Consider the following 19,887-nt stretch of genomic DNA (forward strand, 5'->3'; position numbering starts at 1 on the left):
AATTACAGAATTATTTAATTTGCAAAATGGAAAAGGCCATTAGGGATTATGTAGTCTTTTTTAATTTTACAAATGAAGAAACTGATGCCCCAATTTGTTACTAATTTCTCCAAGTTTAAAAAGCTTAGGTAAATTAAAGTAGAACTAAACCTAGATCTTTTTCTTCCTGGTAACTGATAATGCCACATTTGTTCCATTGATTCTATGACAGGGATATATAAAAGTTACTTAAGCCCGGCCAGTGTAGTTCAATGATTGAACGTGAATCTGAACCAGGAGGTCACAGTTTGATTCCTGGTCAGGGTACATGCCCGGGTTGTGGGCTCGATCCCCAGTAGGGGCATGCAGGAGGCAGCCAATCAATTATTCTCTCCCATCATTGGTGTTTCTATTTCTCTCTCCCTTCCTCTCTGAAATCAATAAAAGTATATATATATTTTAAAGCTACTTAAGCCCTAGCTGGTTTAGCTCAATGGATAGAGCACCGGCCTGCAGACCAAAGGGTCCTGGGTTCCATTCCTGTCAAGGGCACGTACCTTGATTGCAGGCTCCTCCCTGGCCCGGACCTTGGTCAGGACATGTGCAGGAGGCAACCCATCGATGTGTTTCTCTCACATCAGTGTTTCTGTCTTTCCCTCTCTCTTCCACTCTCTCTAAAAAATCAATGGAAAAATATCCTTGGGTGAGGATAAACAAAAATTAAATAAATAAATGGCTACGTAAGACTCTTTATGCTTTTGAGTATTAATCCGTGGTAATCCATGGTGATAGATAGTAACTTTAAACCATTTTATAATGCATATTTAGCATTGGTATTGGTTTTGCCTGGTTTAGAAGGAAATTAACATTTTTTTATTTTATATGTGAATCAGGCAATACATATTAAACTATATAGTAGAGTCATTGTGAGTTAATGGGTTGTCAGTTTTTTAAATGAAAATAGTAGAGAAACCCACATGCTAGTAAGTATACGAAAGCGATAAAATTAGAACCTAAGATCTTCTCAACTTCAAAGCACCTCTCCTTTTTAATTTTTTAATATATGTTTATTGATTTCAGAGAGGCAGGGAGAGAGGGAGAGATATAGGAAGAGAGAGAGAATCATTGATTGGCTGCCTCTTGCACGCCCCACACTGGGAATCGAGTCTGCAACCTAGGCATGTGCCCTGATAGGGAATCAAACTAACCTCCTGGTTCATAGGTTGACGCTCAACCACTGAGCCACCGCAGACGGGCACCTCTCCATTTTTAAAAAACAAGTGGAAGGACAATAGATTTAGTATTATATCCATCACAATACTATAGTAAGAATTGACAAGTGCTTGGAAATAAAATTTTTCTTTTCTTGAATGGTTAAGTGTATATTATGGCACCCATTGGACATAAAATCCTATTATATAAATATCCATCATTTTCTTAGTTTGTGTGGAGAGTATGTTTGTTGATTTAAAAGTAAGCTTGAAAGTAAATTTGAAATCATTGATAGTATATTTTCCTTACACATCAGTTTTCATTTCATATTAAGTTAGATGGATTATGCTAAGCTTTGTAAATGATATGAATAATCCCTTTGTAGAAATTGGGGGCATATTTGAAGCAACATGGATGGATCTAGAGCAGGGGTGGGGAATGTCTGGCCCATTGGCTGTATAAGGTCCACGAAATCATTTGGTCTGGCCTTGCCACGGTATTAGGGGTCAATTAATTAAATGTTTGACCAAATTTAGCAGGCTAATTTTTAAGTTGATAATTTTGTATGGCCCTCGAATGATGTTATAAATATCGAAATGGCCCTTGGCAGAAAAAAGGTTCCCTACCTCTGGTCTAGAGGTTACTATGTTAAGTGAAATAAGTTAAGCAGAGAAAGAAATACTGTATAGTTTCACTTATATGTGGAATCTAAAACAGAAATGGATCATTGGGATGATTACCAGAAGGGAGTGGGTGGGAGGATGCTGAAAAGGGGAAAAGGACTATAATCAATAACATTGTGATAAGATGATTATCACAATGACAGATGATTACTACAGTTAGTCGGGTGATCACGTAAGGTATAAAAATGTCAAATGACTATATTGTATGCCTGAAACTAATAAACCAATATAAGATTGTATACCACTATACTTAAATTTAAAAAAGTTTTAAGTTAAATAATGAAAAATTGGGCATGATATTTTAATTGGGCATAATATTTTACATTAAGTGGGGTACTCCGAAATCTTATATTTATGAAGAAATGGCCAGCTAATTAAATTCTACTTTTAAAACCATTATTTGTACAAGTAAATAGGAACTCAAATATAGATTATATGCTCCAGTTGTTTGATTTTCTACCTTTTGTTTTTACTGCTATTTTGTCTTCTCTTTTAGAAAATTGTTCCTATATATTTATATGAATTTTATATTTTTTTGTTTTCTAATTTAGATCTTAATTCTTACTATTCCAATTGAAAGAGTATCCTAGAACTTATTTTTATTTTTTCTTCCCTACTTTACAAATTTTTGTTTGAACTTTATTGTTTTCAACATAATCTAATGAAAGAGGAAGAAATAATTTTCTGTGTTCCTTAAACCCAGAGATATCAAAGCAGGAAATATTCTTCTGACAGAACCAGGCCAGGTGAAACTTGCTGACTTTGGATCTGCTTCCATGGCATCTCCTGCCAATTCTTTTGTGGGAACGCCATATTGGTAAGACTAATCATATCTGATATTGATTCTCATAATTGAAATAAATAATGTGTGGTTGTACTTTTTTCAGATGTCTTTTTCCTGGAAATGTAATGCTATTTTGAATGTTTTAACTTTAAGCATTATATAGTTAGTTTCAGATATAGATTTGGAGTGCTACCCTTGCATCTCCTATTTTTACTCATGGTCCACGTTTTCTTCGTATTATTATCTGCCTCATTTGTTGGGTGTGGAAGTGAAAAAATTTCAATAAAAATTGAAGTGGGGAGTAGATAGAAATGGTAAGTGGAAAATTGTGTTTTCTTTAGGTTTATATTTACTATATATCAATGATCTTCAGACTAAGATACCTCAAGACTGGTAGCTAATTTGGAGTTTTGGGTGTTGTTTTTTATATGTTATAGAGAATTTAAAATACACATAAAAGTCAACAAGAGTGCCCTGGCCGGGTAGCTCAGTTGGTTAGAGCATCGTCCCCATGTGCTAGGGTGTGGGTTCTATCCTCAGGGCACATACAGGAGTCAACCAATGAATGCATAAATAAATGGAAAAATAAACTGATGTTTCCCTCTCCAATCAATCAAACAATAAAAGAAATTTAAAGTCAAGAAAGGTGTAATAAATCCTCACATACCACTTACCCCAACAACATTATCCCATCGCCATTCCCAACCTATGTATTCACTCCTCCCCACTTCTTCTCCACCCCTCAGTTATTTTGAAGCAAATTCTAGACAACATGTAATTTTAATCATAAATAATTCAGTATTAATGTCAGCAAGTTTGAAGAGGATAATTTTCAACATCTATCCATATGTGTCCTATATCTGGGTGTATGCAGAGAGTGTTGTCTTTGGTCCACTACATCTTTTTTCCCATGGACCTTTCAAATCTCCTTTCTCCCACTTCATAAAGGCTTCTTGCCCATTCTGAATATTATAATGATGCATTGCCCTGAGATATAAAAGCCTCAAAGCAACACCAGAGGGACAATTTCAGAATATAATCTGTAAGAAACATTGAAGAATTAGGACACAAACTCTTTTTTATCATCTCTTTTTTCATATCTTTATTCCTCCCTTTTTTCCCCCTCCCCAGTTATCTTCTCTCCCTTCTTTTTTTTTCTAATTGTAGAATTCATAACCGAGATGGTGTTAATGGGGACACATTAACATGTTATTCGTATTGAAAAATGAAGTCAGATTTTTTTCTGACAGATGATTCTGATTCGACTGATTAATAGCATGAACACTGGCTTTGCTAATTAAGTTATATGGTAGTGGTTTTGATAAATTGAATGAGCTAATTCTGCAGCTCCAAGTTTTAAATACCTTTAAAGCAGATATACAATATACTGTATGTGTGTATGCTATGCATTATATCTTTTGCAAATCTTAAATTATTAAAATTTAGGTATAAACTCAAATGTGCAAGGGTATACTAGTTTTTATAATTTCACTGGAGGTAAATGAATAAAAAAAATTTGAATTCCACTGTTCCAGAAGACCAAAAATTTTTTATGTGGACCCTAGTTTAGATAGAGCCTCCCTCCCCTATATAAAACAAAGGTTATGTGAGCAAATAATATTTCTTAATGGTTCTCTTTAGAAATTAATGGTGATTATTAGATATTTGAAAAGCCCTGTAGTTCTCAATTAAAAAAAAAATAATTGTTTACTTTTGTTTAAACTTAGTAATTTCCCAGACTTACTTCAACATCTTAAAGAACACATTGGAAACACCCAATTATTGATGATTGAAAATTTACTTTATTTACATATTTGTTAATTTGGGTGTTTTTTTTAGTTTTTCTTCATATTTGTTCATTTGTATGTAGTGTATTTGGAACACAGGAACTAGGCAATATTTACATGTCTTTGCATGAGCACACACACAGGGGTTCCTGGTGACAAACTCATTAAAGAAGTTGGCGAGTGTTTTTAAGTGTCTGTCTGTGCTTAACTCCAAATGCAAATGAATTGTAAGGTTAAAGTACCATCAAAAATGTTAGACTCTTAAAAAAAATGTTAGACTCTAGTTGAAGATATGAATTAATGTTTCATTTTATAACCAAGATACCTATAAGATTGATAATTGATTGTTTCAGTTGTGAGTCTCCCTAGACACTTTTTAAAAATTTTTATTGATTTCAGAGAGAGGAAGGGAGAGGGAGAGAGAGATAGAAACATCAATGATGAGAGAATCATTGATTGGCTGCCTCCTGCATGCTCCCTCCTGTGGATTGAGCCTGCAACCCCAAATCAAACCAGGACCTCCTGTTTCGTGGGTCAACACTCAACCACTGAGCAACACCAGCCAGGCTAAGACACTTTTATCACGGAACACTGTTTTTATTTGAAAGAGTGACAGACTATGGTAATTAGTGTTGGTTATTATGGCAAATACTTTCTTAAATAAATGGAGTGAGCTTGTAACTTCAAGGAAGATAATTGCCGGTATTCATTCCCTCTTTCTAGCAAAAGTTAGATGTTTGTAATGGGATCCTGAGACCACCACTAGCCTAAAGGATATACAATATTAGAATCTGTGAGCTTGAACAGATGCAGAATATAACCCTGCTCTGTGGCATCCTTCCTTCAGGATGCTGTTATATGATCATGACAGATAGTAATAATAAGTCTTACACCGCCCTGACCGGTTTGGCTCAGTGGATAGAGCGTCGGCCTGCGGACTGAAAGGTCCCAGGTTCGATTCCAGTCAAGGGCATGTACCTTGGTTGCGGGCATATCCCCAGTAGGGGGTGTGCAAGAGGCAGCTGATCGATGTTTCTCTCTCTGATCGATGTTTCTAACTCTCTATCCCTCTCCCTTCCTCTCTGTAAAAAATCAATAAAATATATTTTTAACAAAAAAAAAAAAATAAGTCTTACACTATCTGTGCAATGGTAACTGTTTACCTCACAACCTGTAATGCATTCATTTACCATTATAAAAATTCTTATATCCAGATATATTGCCTGCACAGGTGTTCTCCATGTAGATAGTCATTATATTTTAATGAATAGTATAATTTTTTTTTTAACTTTAAAGGACATTTTATGTTTTAGGATGGCCCCAGAAGTAATTTTAGCCATGGATGAAGGACAGTATGATGGCAAAGTAGATGTATGGTCTCTTGGAATAACATGTATTGAACTAGGTAAGCATTCTTTTTTATCACTGTGTAGTAAGATTTAATCAATGTCTTACCTCAATTTCTGTACCAAATTATAGGTTTGGTTTTTATTTTGTCAGTTACTAAGGGGAGCAATAAATTTATTAAAGTTTTCATTTTGGTGACCATTTATTTTTATATGTATTAGGTTAGGTATATTATATTTGCTCTGTTAAATTAGATCTAAAAAAATTTTCACTATGGGTCAAAGTATCTGTCTAATATTAATGAGTATTTGTTAAACACCTGGACTATGTCTATACTTACTAGATTTACCATGTATAGCAGATCTCTGAAGCATTCATGAATTACTTACCTCTACCTAAGATACTTATGACTTTAAGTTATGATAATTAGAAGTCAGGCTGTATGTCATATTGTATGTAGTATTTTTTATTTTGTGCACACATTTTATTCTGTTGCTCATGAATGGAACTGTGCTTAAGGCAGTGGACTATCATAACTTTACTAACATTCCCACTATAAGTGAACCAGGTGGGTAATTGAACTGTCACTGTAATCAAAGATGATGAACATCTTCTTGCTCTTGATTCCTCAAGCTACCCGCCCTCCCCCCCACACACATTAGCCCAATATCCTTTCCTTTTTTTCTTACAGGAGTATTCTATTAAACTTTATTTAAGAGTGGGAAATATTGGGTTACTTCAACACTTCTAGTAGTAATCAAGGATTGAAAAGAACATGTTAAGAGTAAAATCCATATGTAATTTTGATAAATCATTATCAACCTGGGTTTGTTAGTAGTTTTCTAAAACAAGTAGTAGGGAAATTGAGATAAAAATAAAAGCAAAGATTGCTTATCATTACACAGTAGATGAATATTGTAATTTCCAATACAACCAGACTGTTTCTACCTTGCAGCCTAATATTTTTCCAAAATACTATTTTTGCTTGTATTGGAATTCCTATATTAACCATTGCCTTCAGGCTTTATATCATTTTTAAGTTTGACAACATCAGTAAACTGAGGTTTGGAGACTATAATAATGTCATTTTCTTCTGATCTTTTGATCTGAATTTGAGGTTTATAAAATGTTTCTTCCATTTGAAATTATCTTTTTTTTTTTTAATATGTCAGTAGTGGAATGATCCACCCTTTTTACTTGCAAAGGGTGAAAAGAAAACTACTATATTTTTCGAGGACATTTGCAAAGAGTTTTTTTCACCTTAAGAAGAAACTGAATAAAAGTGAATGTCCAGCCTGGCCGGTGTGAACGTCAACCCAGTAACCAAGAGGTCATGGGTTCCATTCCAATCATGGCACATGCCTGGGTTGCAGGCTCGATCCCCAGTAAGGGGACATGCAGGAGGCAGCCAATTAATGATTATCTCTCATCTTTGATGTTTCTATCTCTAAAAATCAAGAAAAACATTTTTTTAAAATGTTACACCATTTAAAAATTTAAATACTCTAATAAGTTATCATAGAAACAAGTTATTTCATTCATTCAGAATTTCTTCAGTAACTGTCCCCTTCCTAAACTATTTAGCTGGTGAGCCATGATAACCCAGAATGGAGTATCAAAGTCATCTGATTAAAGGAGAGAGATCCCACAGACCAATATCCTGGTTTGGGAAAACAGAACCTAATGAGAGTATCCATGCAAGTGGGCAGTCAGGTTTGGAGGATCAGAGCCCTAGTGGGCATTCATACCTAGAGGTGGCTCAGTTTGGTCTATCAGAGTCCAAGTAGGTTGAGGAGGTTACAGTATGGAGAGCAATATATTGTATGGTATCAGAGGACATCCATTCAACCCACAGTGCCTCATCAAAAACAAAAGGGCTTTCCTCATAACGACTTATGAGGAGGGCCTCACTGTAGTTTGGGTGGGATATCAGAAACTGAGTGGACTCAGTTATTTAATCATCATCCTGTGCACCAAAGGGTCGCCGGTTCCATTCCAGGTCAGGGCACATACCCAGGCTGCGTGTTTGATCCCTGGTTGGGGTGAGTGCATGCAGGAGGCAACCAATCAATGTTTCTCACATCAATGTCTCTCCCTCCCTCACTCTCCCTCTCGCTTTCTCTCTCTCTAGAATCAATAAAAAGAAAACATGTTTTAAAAAAGAAAAAGAAACTGAGTGGGTGAAGAGGACATTTACACTGTAGAGTGACTTGGAATGGGGTTTCAAAGCTTCAGCAGGGAAAGGGGGACATCTCACAAGAAAGGGCAGTGGCAACAAGAGACTGGTTACATACAGGGGGAATTTTATCAAATAAAATATATTTAGAAGAATCAGAGCAAGGTTTTTCATTGTCAGAGAAAGTTATTACAATGGAGAGAAAGCTCGAATAAATATGGTATTGGATTGGATTTGAGATACTGTACTGAACACAATTGTTTTCAATAGACATATAAGTGATTAATGTGCATGTATGTATATAATTATAGGGTGTCCCCCAAAAATGTATACACACACTTTGAATAATTATAAAGGCAGTGTTTATTAAAATACATTTCATTTTCAAAATTGAGCCATCAGCTGTTAAAATGTATATACATATTTTTGGGACACCCTGTATATTGGTGTACATGTATGTGTTCCCTAACTTTATCCACTGAAAAGATCTAAGAGTAATGACAACTCAGTAGCAATGAGCACATCTATTGCCATAGCTCTTCAAGAGAAACAATTGATCCAGTGTCTGAAATAGGGAAAGTACCAGATGAACCTGGAACATCTTAGTGTCTTAAATTTTACTTTAAGACATGACCTTAACAATTCTAAAAATACAAGACTTTTGAATGTCCCTCTATGAGTTTGTCTTATGATTGAATTTAGGTTATACGTCTTTGGCAGGAACACCACAGAACTAGATGTTAAAATTTAAGACACATGTCTAGTGTCTTAAATTTTACTTTAAGACTCTAGAGCAGTGGTTCTCAACCTTTCTAATGCCGTGACCCTTTAATACAATTCCTCATGTTGTGATGACCCCCAACCATAAAATTATTTTTGTTGCTACTTCATAACTAATTTTGCTAGTTAATGAATAGTAATGTAAATATCTGTGTTTTCCAATGGTCTTAGGCCAGGGGTGGGCAAACTTTTTGACTCGAGGGCCACAATGGGTTCTTAAACTGGACCGGAGGGCCGGAACAAAAGCATGGATGGAGTGTTTGTGTGAACTAATATAAATTCAAAGTAAAGGAGCGGAGGGGAGAGCAAGAGAACCGGATAGAACAGCCGGATCCGGCGGGCCGTAGTTTGCCCAAGGCTGTCTTAGGCTCTACAGTAGTGGTTCTCAACCTGTGGGTCGTGATCCACAGGTTGAGAACTGCTAGCAGGGTCGCCTAAGACCATCGGAAAACACAGATATTTACATTATGATTCATTAACAGTAGCAAAATTACAGTTATGAAGTAGCAACAAAAATAATTTTATTGTTGGGGGTCACTACAACATGAGGAATTGTATTAAAGGGTCGCGGCATTAGAAAGGTTGAGAACCACTGCTCTAGAGAAAGAAGAGCAAATTCAACCCAAAATAAGCAGAAGAAAGAATAAACAATGTCAAAGCAAAAATCAATCAAATAGAAAACAAATACAATAGAAAAAATAAATCAGAAACTAGTTCTTCAAGATAATTGATAAACCTCTAGCCAGATTTATCACGCAAAAAAGAAAGAAGACACAAATTACCAATATCAGGTGTGAGAAGGGACTTCACTACAGATTTTACAGGCATTAAAAGGACTTTAAGGATATAGTACAAATAATCTTATGTTAATAAATTTAACAACTTAGATAAAATAGACAATTTCCTTGAAGGACACAAGTAATCAAAGCTCACTTTTGGTACAGAGGACATTATTTGACATTTGATTGAAACTTGAATGGGGATTGAGGATTAGATGAAAGTCATGTATCAGCATTAATAGCCTGATTTAATGGAGGTATTGTTCTTTAGTAGGGTGTTCTTGTTTTAAAGTATTTAGGAATGGTAGAGGATCATTTCAGCAATTTAATCTAAATTGATTTACCTGAACATGTTTTTTTAACTCAACTTGCAATTTTTTTGCTAAGTTTGAAATTATTTAAAAAGAACTTTAATAATATTTGCAAGAACATTATAACAAGTTTTCTTTCTCTTACAGCGGAAAGAAAGCCTCCTTTATTTAATATGAATGCAATGAGTGCCTTATATCACATAGCCCAAAATGAATCCCCTACACTACAGTCTAATGAATGGTGAGTATTGCTAAGAGATATATTACTCAACATTTTATAAATTAAATGTGTTCTTATAATGTTATCAAAATGATTTCATTTCAATTAGGTAAAATGTATTTCTATCTGAAGAGAGATGAAAATAGGCTTATTTGTGTAATAGTAGTCTAATTAATCATTGCTTTGGAGTATGTTATTTTTATTGGCTTATTAAGAGACATTATCTTGTATGCTATTAGCTTGTTTAATTCTCTCAGTGAACCTGTGTTAAATAAACTCTTCACAAAGATAAATAAAATAAAATAGGTTTATTTTACCCCTATGTCATGTTTATCCTTTATTATGTCTGCTTTTAATAGCATATGCATCTCAGTTATGCTAGATGGAAGCAAAAAATACTGCTTTTTACAAAAATTTATATTTTATATTTTCTTTGAACTTTAAGAATATATATTACCCTGATTATATAATAAATAACACAATTTAAACATTAATATTTTATAACTAAAATACCATGCCATACCTGTAGTGATATTTTGTTGGAGAATAGTTTATAATTTATATGGTATAAAAAACATAGATAAAATGACTTGATTTATCAGAATTATCAGATAATTTATAACTTTGTGATCATTCTAGTTTTTATGTTATTTATTATTCAGAATGCTCTGATGTTCCTTTTCCTAGTGCTTCCTTGTTTTGATAAAATTAAGTTCATTTATGTAAAGAAGTTTATGTAGAAATGATAGTTTTTAAAAACTAGAATTTTTATTAGTGATAGAAAATTCTAGTGGGAAATTGATTCTTCAGGTGTATCTAGCATTTGAAAAATTATAGGAGAAACTCTAATCCTATATAATAAAGAGGTAACGTGCTAATTAGACCAGACGACTGAACATCCTTCCGGAACGACCTTCCTGATGACCTTCTGGAATGACCAGGGGGCAGGGCCGAGACAGCAGCAGCTGTGAGGGCCTACTCTTGCACAATTTTCATGCATCGGGCCTCTAGTATATTTAATAAATACTTTAAAATTCACAAGTAGATGTATAAATTAGCGATACTTTATTTTTTAAAGATCACATAAGGCACAGAAATTAGAGGCATATAGAAGGAATCTTTTGGCACAGAGTTTAGTATTATGGTACATATAAATAATAAATATATTGAACACAGACTTAGATTCTTTGGGGATTCAAAAAAAAATCTTGCACAAGGAACATAAAATGTTATTTGATATTTTAAGACAGATGAGGAATTATTACTTACTGCCTTGCTCACTGAACTCTTATCATAACATGCTATAATAATATGTTGCAGACTTCTAATATTTCTAAAAATAACTTAATTGGTTTTCTGGGTTTAATGGAAATTTTATCCATTTGTTCAGGGATATCAAATAGGTATACAAAATGCTCCCTCCACAGCTAAGAGTGTGCTGTATAGGAGATAATCCAAGAAGCAAGCATGGGAGAGATGGCTTAGAGAAGAGAGAAAACAAATTGAGAAGAATGCCATTTTAGATTTGAGTGCAAAGAAGGAAAAAATTGACTTCCCTAATTTTGCCTTAATTTAGAATGAATTGTGTTATTATGTGAGAGCAAGATTTTTAAATAATCTGTGCAAGTTTATCTTTAAAAAATGGTAAAGGTTCACTGGTTGCTTTAGATGGTTTTCATAGATTTATATGAAATACATAGTGTATCACATCTGCTTTCTATTATAATTTTTTCCATCCCCCCTCCCACCAGTAGGCACATACCTTGATTTGTGGATCTGTTTTTTAAAGGAAATAGCAATATGTTCACTTGATACTTTCCTTTACAATAGGTCTGATTATTTTCGCAACTTTGTAGATTCTTGCCTCCAGAAAATCCCTCAAGATCGCCCTACATCAGAGGAACTTTTAAAGGTCAGTTTATACTCTTAAATCGGTTTTCTATCCCTAAGAAATTATTTTTTAAAATGTGCTTTATTCCTCTTTGATTCTGAATCAGTATTAAGAATGCTCTACCAGCCCTAGCCAGTTTGGCTCAATGGATAGAGCGCTGGCCTGCTGACCAAAGGGTCCCAGGTTCGATTCCCATCCAGGACACATACTTTGGTTGCAGGCTCCTCCCCAGCCTGGGCCGTGGTTGGGGCACCTTCGGGAGGCAACCAATCAATGTGTTTCTCTCACATCGATATTTTTCTCTGTCTTTCCCTCTCTCTTCTACTCTCTTTATAATCAATGGAAAAATATCCTTGGATTAAAAGATAATAAAAAAATAAATGTTAAAATAATGCTCTACCATTTTTACTAGAATATTGTTGGTAAGTTTTCTCAGATGCTAAGTTTTTCATTTGTTTTTGTTTTTTTTTCCAAAATTGATTAGCTGGTTTTACTGTCGCTGAATACAATATATAGTCAAATATTCAAAATAGTAATAAGTGGCTACATTTTTATATATGCAAGAATATATTCATGAGTTACACATTTTAGTTTATATGGAATAATGTTATATTTCAGTTGGCAAAACATAGTTTAATTTTAATATAATTTTATTATATCTGTAATATTTCATATATTGATCTGTCCTATATTAAAATAATATGAAAGAAAATGGTGTGGTATATTTATGTAAATATTGTGGGAGAAGAGAGATTTCAAGAGAAACTTAAAAATGGTTATCGTTTTTGTTTCCTTTCTGGAAATATCTTTTTCTAACTTAATGAAAATATTTTTTAAATTATGTAAATTCTATTCAGTTCTCAATAGATTTGTTGCTTAACTTAAACACATTATTGGAATCCTTTATATTCTCAAAAAATTATTATTTCATTTGTAGGCTTACCATCTTCTTAATAACAGTAGTAGTATTGTTGAAATTAATATACTTCCTAAAACATCTAGTTAAGACATTATTAGTAAATAGGATTTGTGTCTATCTCTTTGTGATCCTAAGGAATCTTGTTGATTTTCACTACAAGATATAAGTAGACTTTCATTACATGAATGTTTTAGAGTTTCAAAGAGGTTCTGCTTATTTTCACTGAACAGCAGTTAAAGATACAAAGAAAATCTTCATATATATATTCGGTAGTATTGTTTGCAACCATAGTATGTTGAAGAGCAATAAAGTTTCAGTAATGAAAGCCTGAATAAATAGGTACTCAATGTTCAGTATACCTAGGAATTATGTTAGTGAAAAATAAGCAAGATCTATATGTAGAAAATTATTAAACTTAGAAATATATTATTTATTTATTTTTTTTAATATATTTTATTGATTGTTTACAGAGAGGAAGGGAGAGGGATAGAGAGTTAGAAACATCAATGAGAGAGAAACATCGACCAGCTGCCTCCTGCACACCTCCCACTGGGGATGTGCCCACAACCAAGGTACATGCCCCTGACCAGAATCGAACCTGGGACCCTCCAGTCCGCAGGCCGACGCTCCATCCACTGAGCCAAACCGGTCAGGGCTATATTATTTTTTTATAAGAAGACTGAATATTGGCCCCAGCACCTGATTCATTTGGTTGGAGTATTCATTGCCCCATGCACCAGAAGGGTTGCAGGTTCAATTCCTACTTGGGGCACATGCTGAGGTTCCAGTTTTGATCCCCAGTCAGGGTGTGTATGGGAGGCAACTGATCAATGTTTCTCCCTTCCTCTATCTCTAAAATCAATAAATATGTCCTCAGGTGAGGATTAAATAATAATAATCCTATCCTATCTAATAAAGAGGGAATATGCTAATTGACCATCACTCCATCACCAAGATGGCTGCACCCACAGCTGAGGCCAAGTTCCCATAAGGACCCTTAACAAGCAATCAGCAGGGACCTGAGGCTTCGCCCTCCCCCACCCCCATGGGCCTTGACAGGGGACCTCAGGCCTTGTCCCCCACCCAGCAAGGCTTGACAGGGGATCTCAGGCTGCGCCTCACTCAGCAGGGCTTGACAGGGGACCTCAGGCTGCTCCCCCCACCCCCACCCCCCCGCCGCCAGCGCCAGGCCAGGGGATCTCAGGCTGGGCCCCCCACTTGGCAGGGCTTGACAGGGGACCTCAAGGTGCGCTTCCCGTCCTGGTGCTGGGCTAGGGGACCTCAAGCTGCTCCCCCCCGCCGCAGCGCCAGGCCGGGGGACCTCAGGCTGCACCCACCCCCACCCCGGCACCAGGCCTGGGGACCTGAGGCTGTGTCCCCCTGCCTGGCTGGGCTTGACAGTTGACCTCAAGATGCACGCTCAGTGCTGGGTCGGGGGAACTCAGGCCGCGCTCCCACCCAGCGGGGCTTGATGGGGGACCTGAGGCTGTGCCCCCCCACCTGGCGGGGCTTGATAGGGGACCTCAGGCCATGCCCCCCACCCAGCGGGGCTTCACAGGGGATTTCAGGCCATGACCCCCACCTGGCGGGGCTTGACGAAGGACCTTAAGGCACACCCCCCCCCCGCCCCGGTCTGAGCTGGGGACCTCGGGCCATGCCCCCCATCCTGGCGCCGGGCCAGGGGACCTGAGGCTACGCCCCCTGCTCGACAGGGCTTGACAAGGGTGGGACTGGCCGGGTCTGGATCTAGCCCAATAGTGGGGGCGCCAGCCGGGTCTGGGTCTCACACAATTTTGAGGTGCATGTGGGTGGGCGAGGACTTGACTCTGGGTCCCGTGGTGAGCCCCAGACTCTGACAGGAGGAAGGTTTTCATATACATTTTACTAATTTTCTTTCATCTCTGACACTTCTATTATAGAGAAAGGGCAAATAGCAATATTAAATCATTTACTCTAATTAATCCCCTTTTAATGTGCACGAATTTTGTTTACCGGGTCACTAGTAATCCTATATATTAAAAGCCCAATATGCTAATTGTCCCCTTGGGTGGTCGCTTGATCGGGAGACCAGGAGTTCGACCACTCGCTATGATGTGCGCTGACACCACCAGGAGGCGGCACGAAACATGGCGGGCGTCGGCGATACGCTGCGACCTCTGGCCGGCTACCTGGGGGCGGGGGTGACGGGGATGGAGGTGCGTTGAGAATGCGTGGTGTCTGCCAAACTCACTCCCCCTGCTACCCTCCCCCAGGACACCAGGGCTTGCGTGCGGGGGAAGCCCCCACGCTCAGGTGCCAGGCACCCGCAAAGAGCCCACCCTGCACCCGCGTGGCCTCTTCAGAGTAAGCCGGGACACAGCCACTGGGACCGCAGGCTCCGGTTGGGCTCCCCGTGGGTGTGTGCAGGAGCCGGTGCGGAGAGAGTGTGCTACCCACCCAGCTTCCATGTGGTGCCGCTGGGCGGCCCAGAGGCCCACACTGCATCCTGGCCCATGGCATCCGGCCGCACTCACCACATCTCCACATGGGGATTCAGGCACAGTGACTCAGGTGGAGGGGGGTGAGCAGGGGCCTGGGGACTCAGGTGCTGCCCAGGGCCCAGAGGTCACCTGGGACCTGCCATTCCATGCTTGACGCTTGCACTTCGATTGCCGGCGAAGCCTAGGGACCACACCCCTGCACTAATTTTGTGCACTGAGCCTCTAGTAATAATAATCCTATATAATAAAAGCATAGTATGCAAATTGTCCCCTCTACTGGAGTTCTCCCGGGAGTTCTATCAGGGGGCAGGGTGGCCGGGGGAAGGGAGGGAGACCCCAGCCAGCAGCCTCTAGGGACCCTACCAGTGCAAGAATTTTGTGCACTGGACCTCTAGTAATAATAATAGAAGAAGAAGACTTAATATTGTAGATAGTGGTACATACCAAGAAATTTAAGGCTCAGGAAAAAGGAAGAATGTTACTGCCTTCTTACACTTGCCTAAGGATAAACTCTTTTGACAAAAACCTAACCCACCAGGGTCAAGTATTTGGTATTTGGAGAATAGATCCCAATTACAAGTAGTATTCATTTACCTTTATTGAATTCTGAGTGTATTGGCACAGCATTATTGGAAAGTATCAAGTGCTTCTTTTTCTTTGGCCTAATTACATTTCTGTCACAGTCCATCATAATGAAAAAAAAAAAAAAGTTTTTTTAATGTATGAAGCTATTTATCTCAGAAATAAAAATTGGAAATAACCATCCAGAATTAGGATAATGCTTAAATAATTTCGGCATAAACGTTTGATGAAATGTTCTATAGACATGTTTATGAGTTGAAATAACATAATACTGATGAAAAAGAAAGTAGAATAAAATATATAGTTAACAACTCTGCATAATGAAGAAATAAATTGAACAAAGAAGGTAAAAGGTGTTATATAAGAATTCAAGGGCATCTCATTAACTCAGGGTAGAAGGAATCTTTCTGCAATCTATATGCTAACTATGTATTCACAAAACAAAATCTATACATAGAAAATTTCTGAAAAGAAATACACCATCACTGGGATATAAAGTACAGCATAGAGAATGTAATCAGTAATATTGTAGTAACTATGTATGGTGCCAGGTGGGTACTAGACTTATTGGGAGGATCACTTCATAAGTTTTTAAAATAACCACTATGTTGTACACCTGAAACTAATATAATATTGAATATCAACTGTAATTGAAAAAATGAAAGAAAAGAAATATACCAAAATGTAACAGTGGTACTTCTAATGGTGGAGTCATTCTTTCTATTTTTCTGTATTTGATAAGGTTAAGCTTTATTAAATGTTAATGGTAAAAATCACTAATAATGCCCAGCAAGTATGGCTCAGTGTTTGAGGGGTGACCCATGAACAAGGAGTTCACAGTTCAATTCCGGTGAGGGCCTATGCCCTGATTAGGGGATCAATCCCCCATAGGGGATGTGCAGGAGGATCAATGATTCTCTCTCATCATTGATGTTTCTATCTTTTTCTCGCTCTCCCTTCTTCTCTCTGAAATTAATAAAACCATATTTTTAAAAATCACTAATATAATGGCTTTTGATCAGCTGCTAGTGTTTTATGAAGTGTTGCTTATGAAACATATAAAGGAGCCAATAATATCAAGGTTTAATGTGACACAAAACCACCATCAGTAAATACATTCCTGTTGAAACCTAACTTAAGAACTAACATGCCTTAACTATGAAATCAGCAGTTTTAGAATATGTAAACCTTTATTTAGCCTTTATTTAGGGCTCTAATTTAATAATGGAACTTAATTCTTAGAGTTTAATTTGACTTTTTGATTATTTTAACTCAGCATTTTCAGTTGGCAACAAAAGTATGTTCAAAGTTTTTAGAAAATTTGCAGGGGTAGTTATGTAGCCACAGAGTATGTATGTGCAAATGACAACTTTGTAAATGAAAGAAGTCAGAAGTATAGTAGAACTAGATAGCTATAGATTATATTAAATATCTATCATAATTATTTAGGATAGTAATTCTAGGAAGGGTAATTAATATAAATTAATTGTACTAATTAAAAAATATATACAGTATAGGTTTTAACTTTTACTTTCTTTGATCCAGCACATGTTTGTTCTTCGGGAACGCCCTGAAACAGTGTTAATAGATCTCATTCAAAGGACAAAGGATGCAGTAAGAGAGCTGGACAATCTGCAATATAGAAAAATGAAGAAACTCCTTTTTCAGGAGGCACATAATGGACCAGCAGTAGAAGCACAGGAAGAAGAAGAGGTAATAACTTAGAAATTACTGAAATATTGAGCTCTCTTCATTGGCTTCTTTCCTTACATAATCTGTCTTGTCACAAATCTTTTAGATCAGTGGTTCCTAGATTGTGTTTTCTTACCTGGATTCCAGGTCGGGAAAAGATTTTGCATTATTTAAACCCAACCCTTCTTAGTGTATATTGGCATAGTAAAGCCCTGCAAGTCCTTTATTAAAGAAACCTGTTCAACTTTATTTAATGTAGTTCCTCTCAAAGTTCTTGGCCACTGAATCCTTTTTTTTTTTTTTTTTAACCATTCTCCAATTTTATGGGACATGCTTTTGGAAATATTTGAAATAATAAACTCTGGAAGTTGCCAATACTCACTCAGAAAGTTACCAAGTGTTCTACTTTGTCACCGTAGACACTTGATTCTTTTCAGTTCTGTACAATTTTATTCCATCTACACAGTTCTAAAATACTCATTTTACAGATGAGTAAAGCAAGGCTCAGAGTGGTTAATTCACCTTATCTTTTTCACTCTAAATATTTTCAGTTTTCTTCTTTATTCCTGTTAGAATTCCAAAGCTTTGATTTTTTGGTATTACTTTCCAGTGAAGGAGATCACTTTGCGTTCTGAAATCAGGAGCAGTAGTTACCTACTTTCCTTTTTAACAGTGCTGCATAGTTAATGAACTATAAAATACAATACTTTCTTAACTTACAGTTTTGTTTTTATTTTATTTTATTCTTATAATAGTCATTAGAAAATTGTTTGGGGCTATTTTAAATATATGACTATTTTAGCAAAGTTGTGAAATTAATAAAATTCTAATGTAGTTAAATCTATAATTCTAATGTAGCATCTTCAATAGGCTAGGGATATAAGTTCATATATATATGAGATATATATCTATATATAGTGAGAGATATACACACCATGGGTCTATATCAGTGGTTTTCAATGTGGGGCACAGGCCTCACAGGGGGGCAATTTGATTTTTAAGGGGGGCAATTCAAGAATGAGTTATTAACAGTGAATTTTTTGTATTTCTTATGGTTCTAGGGGCCTCATATACAGTATATAAATATATAGTGACATATTTATGCATTTTAGCTCTATTATATATTTTAAAACTTCATTTGCTATTTTTTCATATCACTTCATATATTACTATTTTTTAAACAATTTCTTAGTGATTTCTTCCTTAGTACTTCAGTTGTCCTTTCGTTCTTTTATTTTTCTCTTTCATGGATGCCATGTTCTTTGGAAGCTTGTTTAAGACCAAGTTAATGGCCTTTTAGTCTTCCTCCACATGAATAGGAGTACAATTTTTAAATAATAAGAATTATATGTCACAGGTGGGGCATGGCCAAAAAAAGATTGGGAACTACTGGTCTATATTAATTAAATTCTGCATATCTTTAAAAAATTCTGCATGTCTTATAGAATTTTGATATGGTAAGACTGCTATAATGTTGGTGCCTAGATACCATTGCTTGCCTGGTTACTTCAGAAAAATAATCTTATGATTTTGATTAAATATATAAGTAATATGTCATTTTCAATTACACAAAAATGGATAAGAATTAATGTTAATTATATGGTGGTAGAGGATGGGCTAGAGATTATATTCTGAGGAAGAAAGGAAAGTCTATAAATAATAAAAGCATAATATGCTAATTAGACTGGACAGCCAAACAACCTCCTGGACGAAGCCAGGGCTGTGAGGGCCGAGCACCTTGCACCAATTTTGTGCGTTGGGCCTCTAGTATACTTATACAAGGCTTCAATAAAAAGTAACTAAAAGGGGTTGTTTAGCCGTAGCTGGTTTGGCTCAGAGGATAGAGCGTTGGCCTACAGACTGAAGAGTCCCAGGTTTGATTCTGGTCAAGGGTGCATGCCCAGGTTTTGTGCTCGATCCCCAGTGGGGCGTGTGCGGGAGTCAGCCAATCAGTGATTCTCTCTCATCATTGATGTTTCTGTCTCTCCTCCCTTCCTCTCTGAAATCAATAAAAATATTTTAAAAGGGCAGGGGGGGGGGCGGTTGTTTACAAGATTTAAAAAAACACGTTGGGGCTTGTTTTAACCATGGGAATCACTGAGAAATGAGCATAATCTCTATATATAGCCCTTGAGTTGTGTGGTAGAAATGGATTTTAAAAATATCAGTTTAGAGAAAATGCTACACTTTAGAAATAATCCAAAGCTGGTTAACTGACTTTTTCACATGTTTGGGTTTTTTTCACTGTCAAGGAACAGTTGGTAA

At 36.6% G+C, this 19,887-nt stretch overlaps 1 protein-coding gene across 1 annotated transcript in view; it reads left to right on the forward strand.

The window, feature by feature from the left end:
- The window catches only part of TAOK1 (TAO kinase 1), a 130,466-nt gene that overhangs the window by 69,049 nt on the left and 41,530 nt on the right, over positions 1 to 19,887 (forward strand). Inside the window, exons 7-11 of the mRNA XM_080681445.1 lie at positions 2,578 to 2,691; positions 5,759 to 5,850; positions 9,986 to 10,079; positions 11,889 to 11,970; positions 17,476 to 17,643. Coding sequence (XP_080537571.1) covers positions 2,578 to 2,691; positions 5,759 to 5,850; positions 9,986 to 10,079; positions 11,889 to 11,970; positions 17,476 to 17,643 — 550 coding nt within the window. The remainder of the gene's footprint in view (positions 1 to 2,577; positions 2,692 to 5,758; positions 5,851 to 9,985; positions 10,080 to 11,888; positions 11,971 to 17,475; positions 17,644 to 19,887) is intronic.

The sequence above is a fragment of the Plecotus auritus genome, assembly GCF_963455305.1.
Source record: "Plecotus auritus genome assembly, chromosome: 7".
Lineage (NCBI taxonomy): Eukaryota > Metazoa > Chordata > Mammalia > Chiroptera > Vespertilionidae > Plecotus > Plecotus auritus.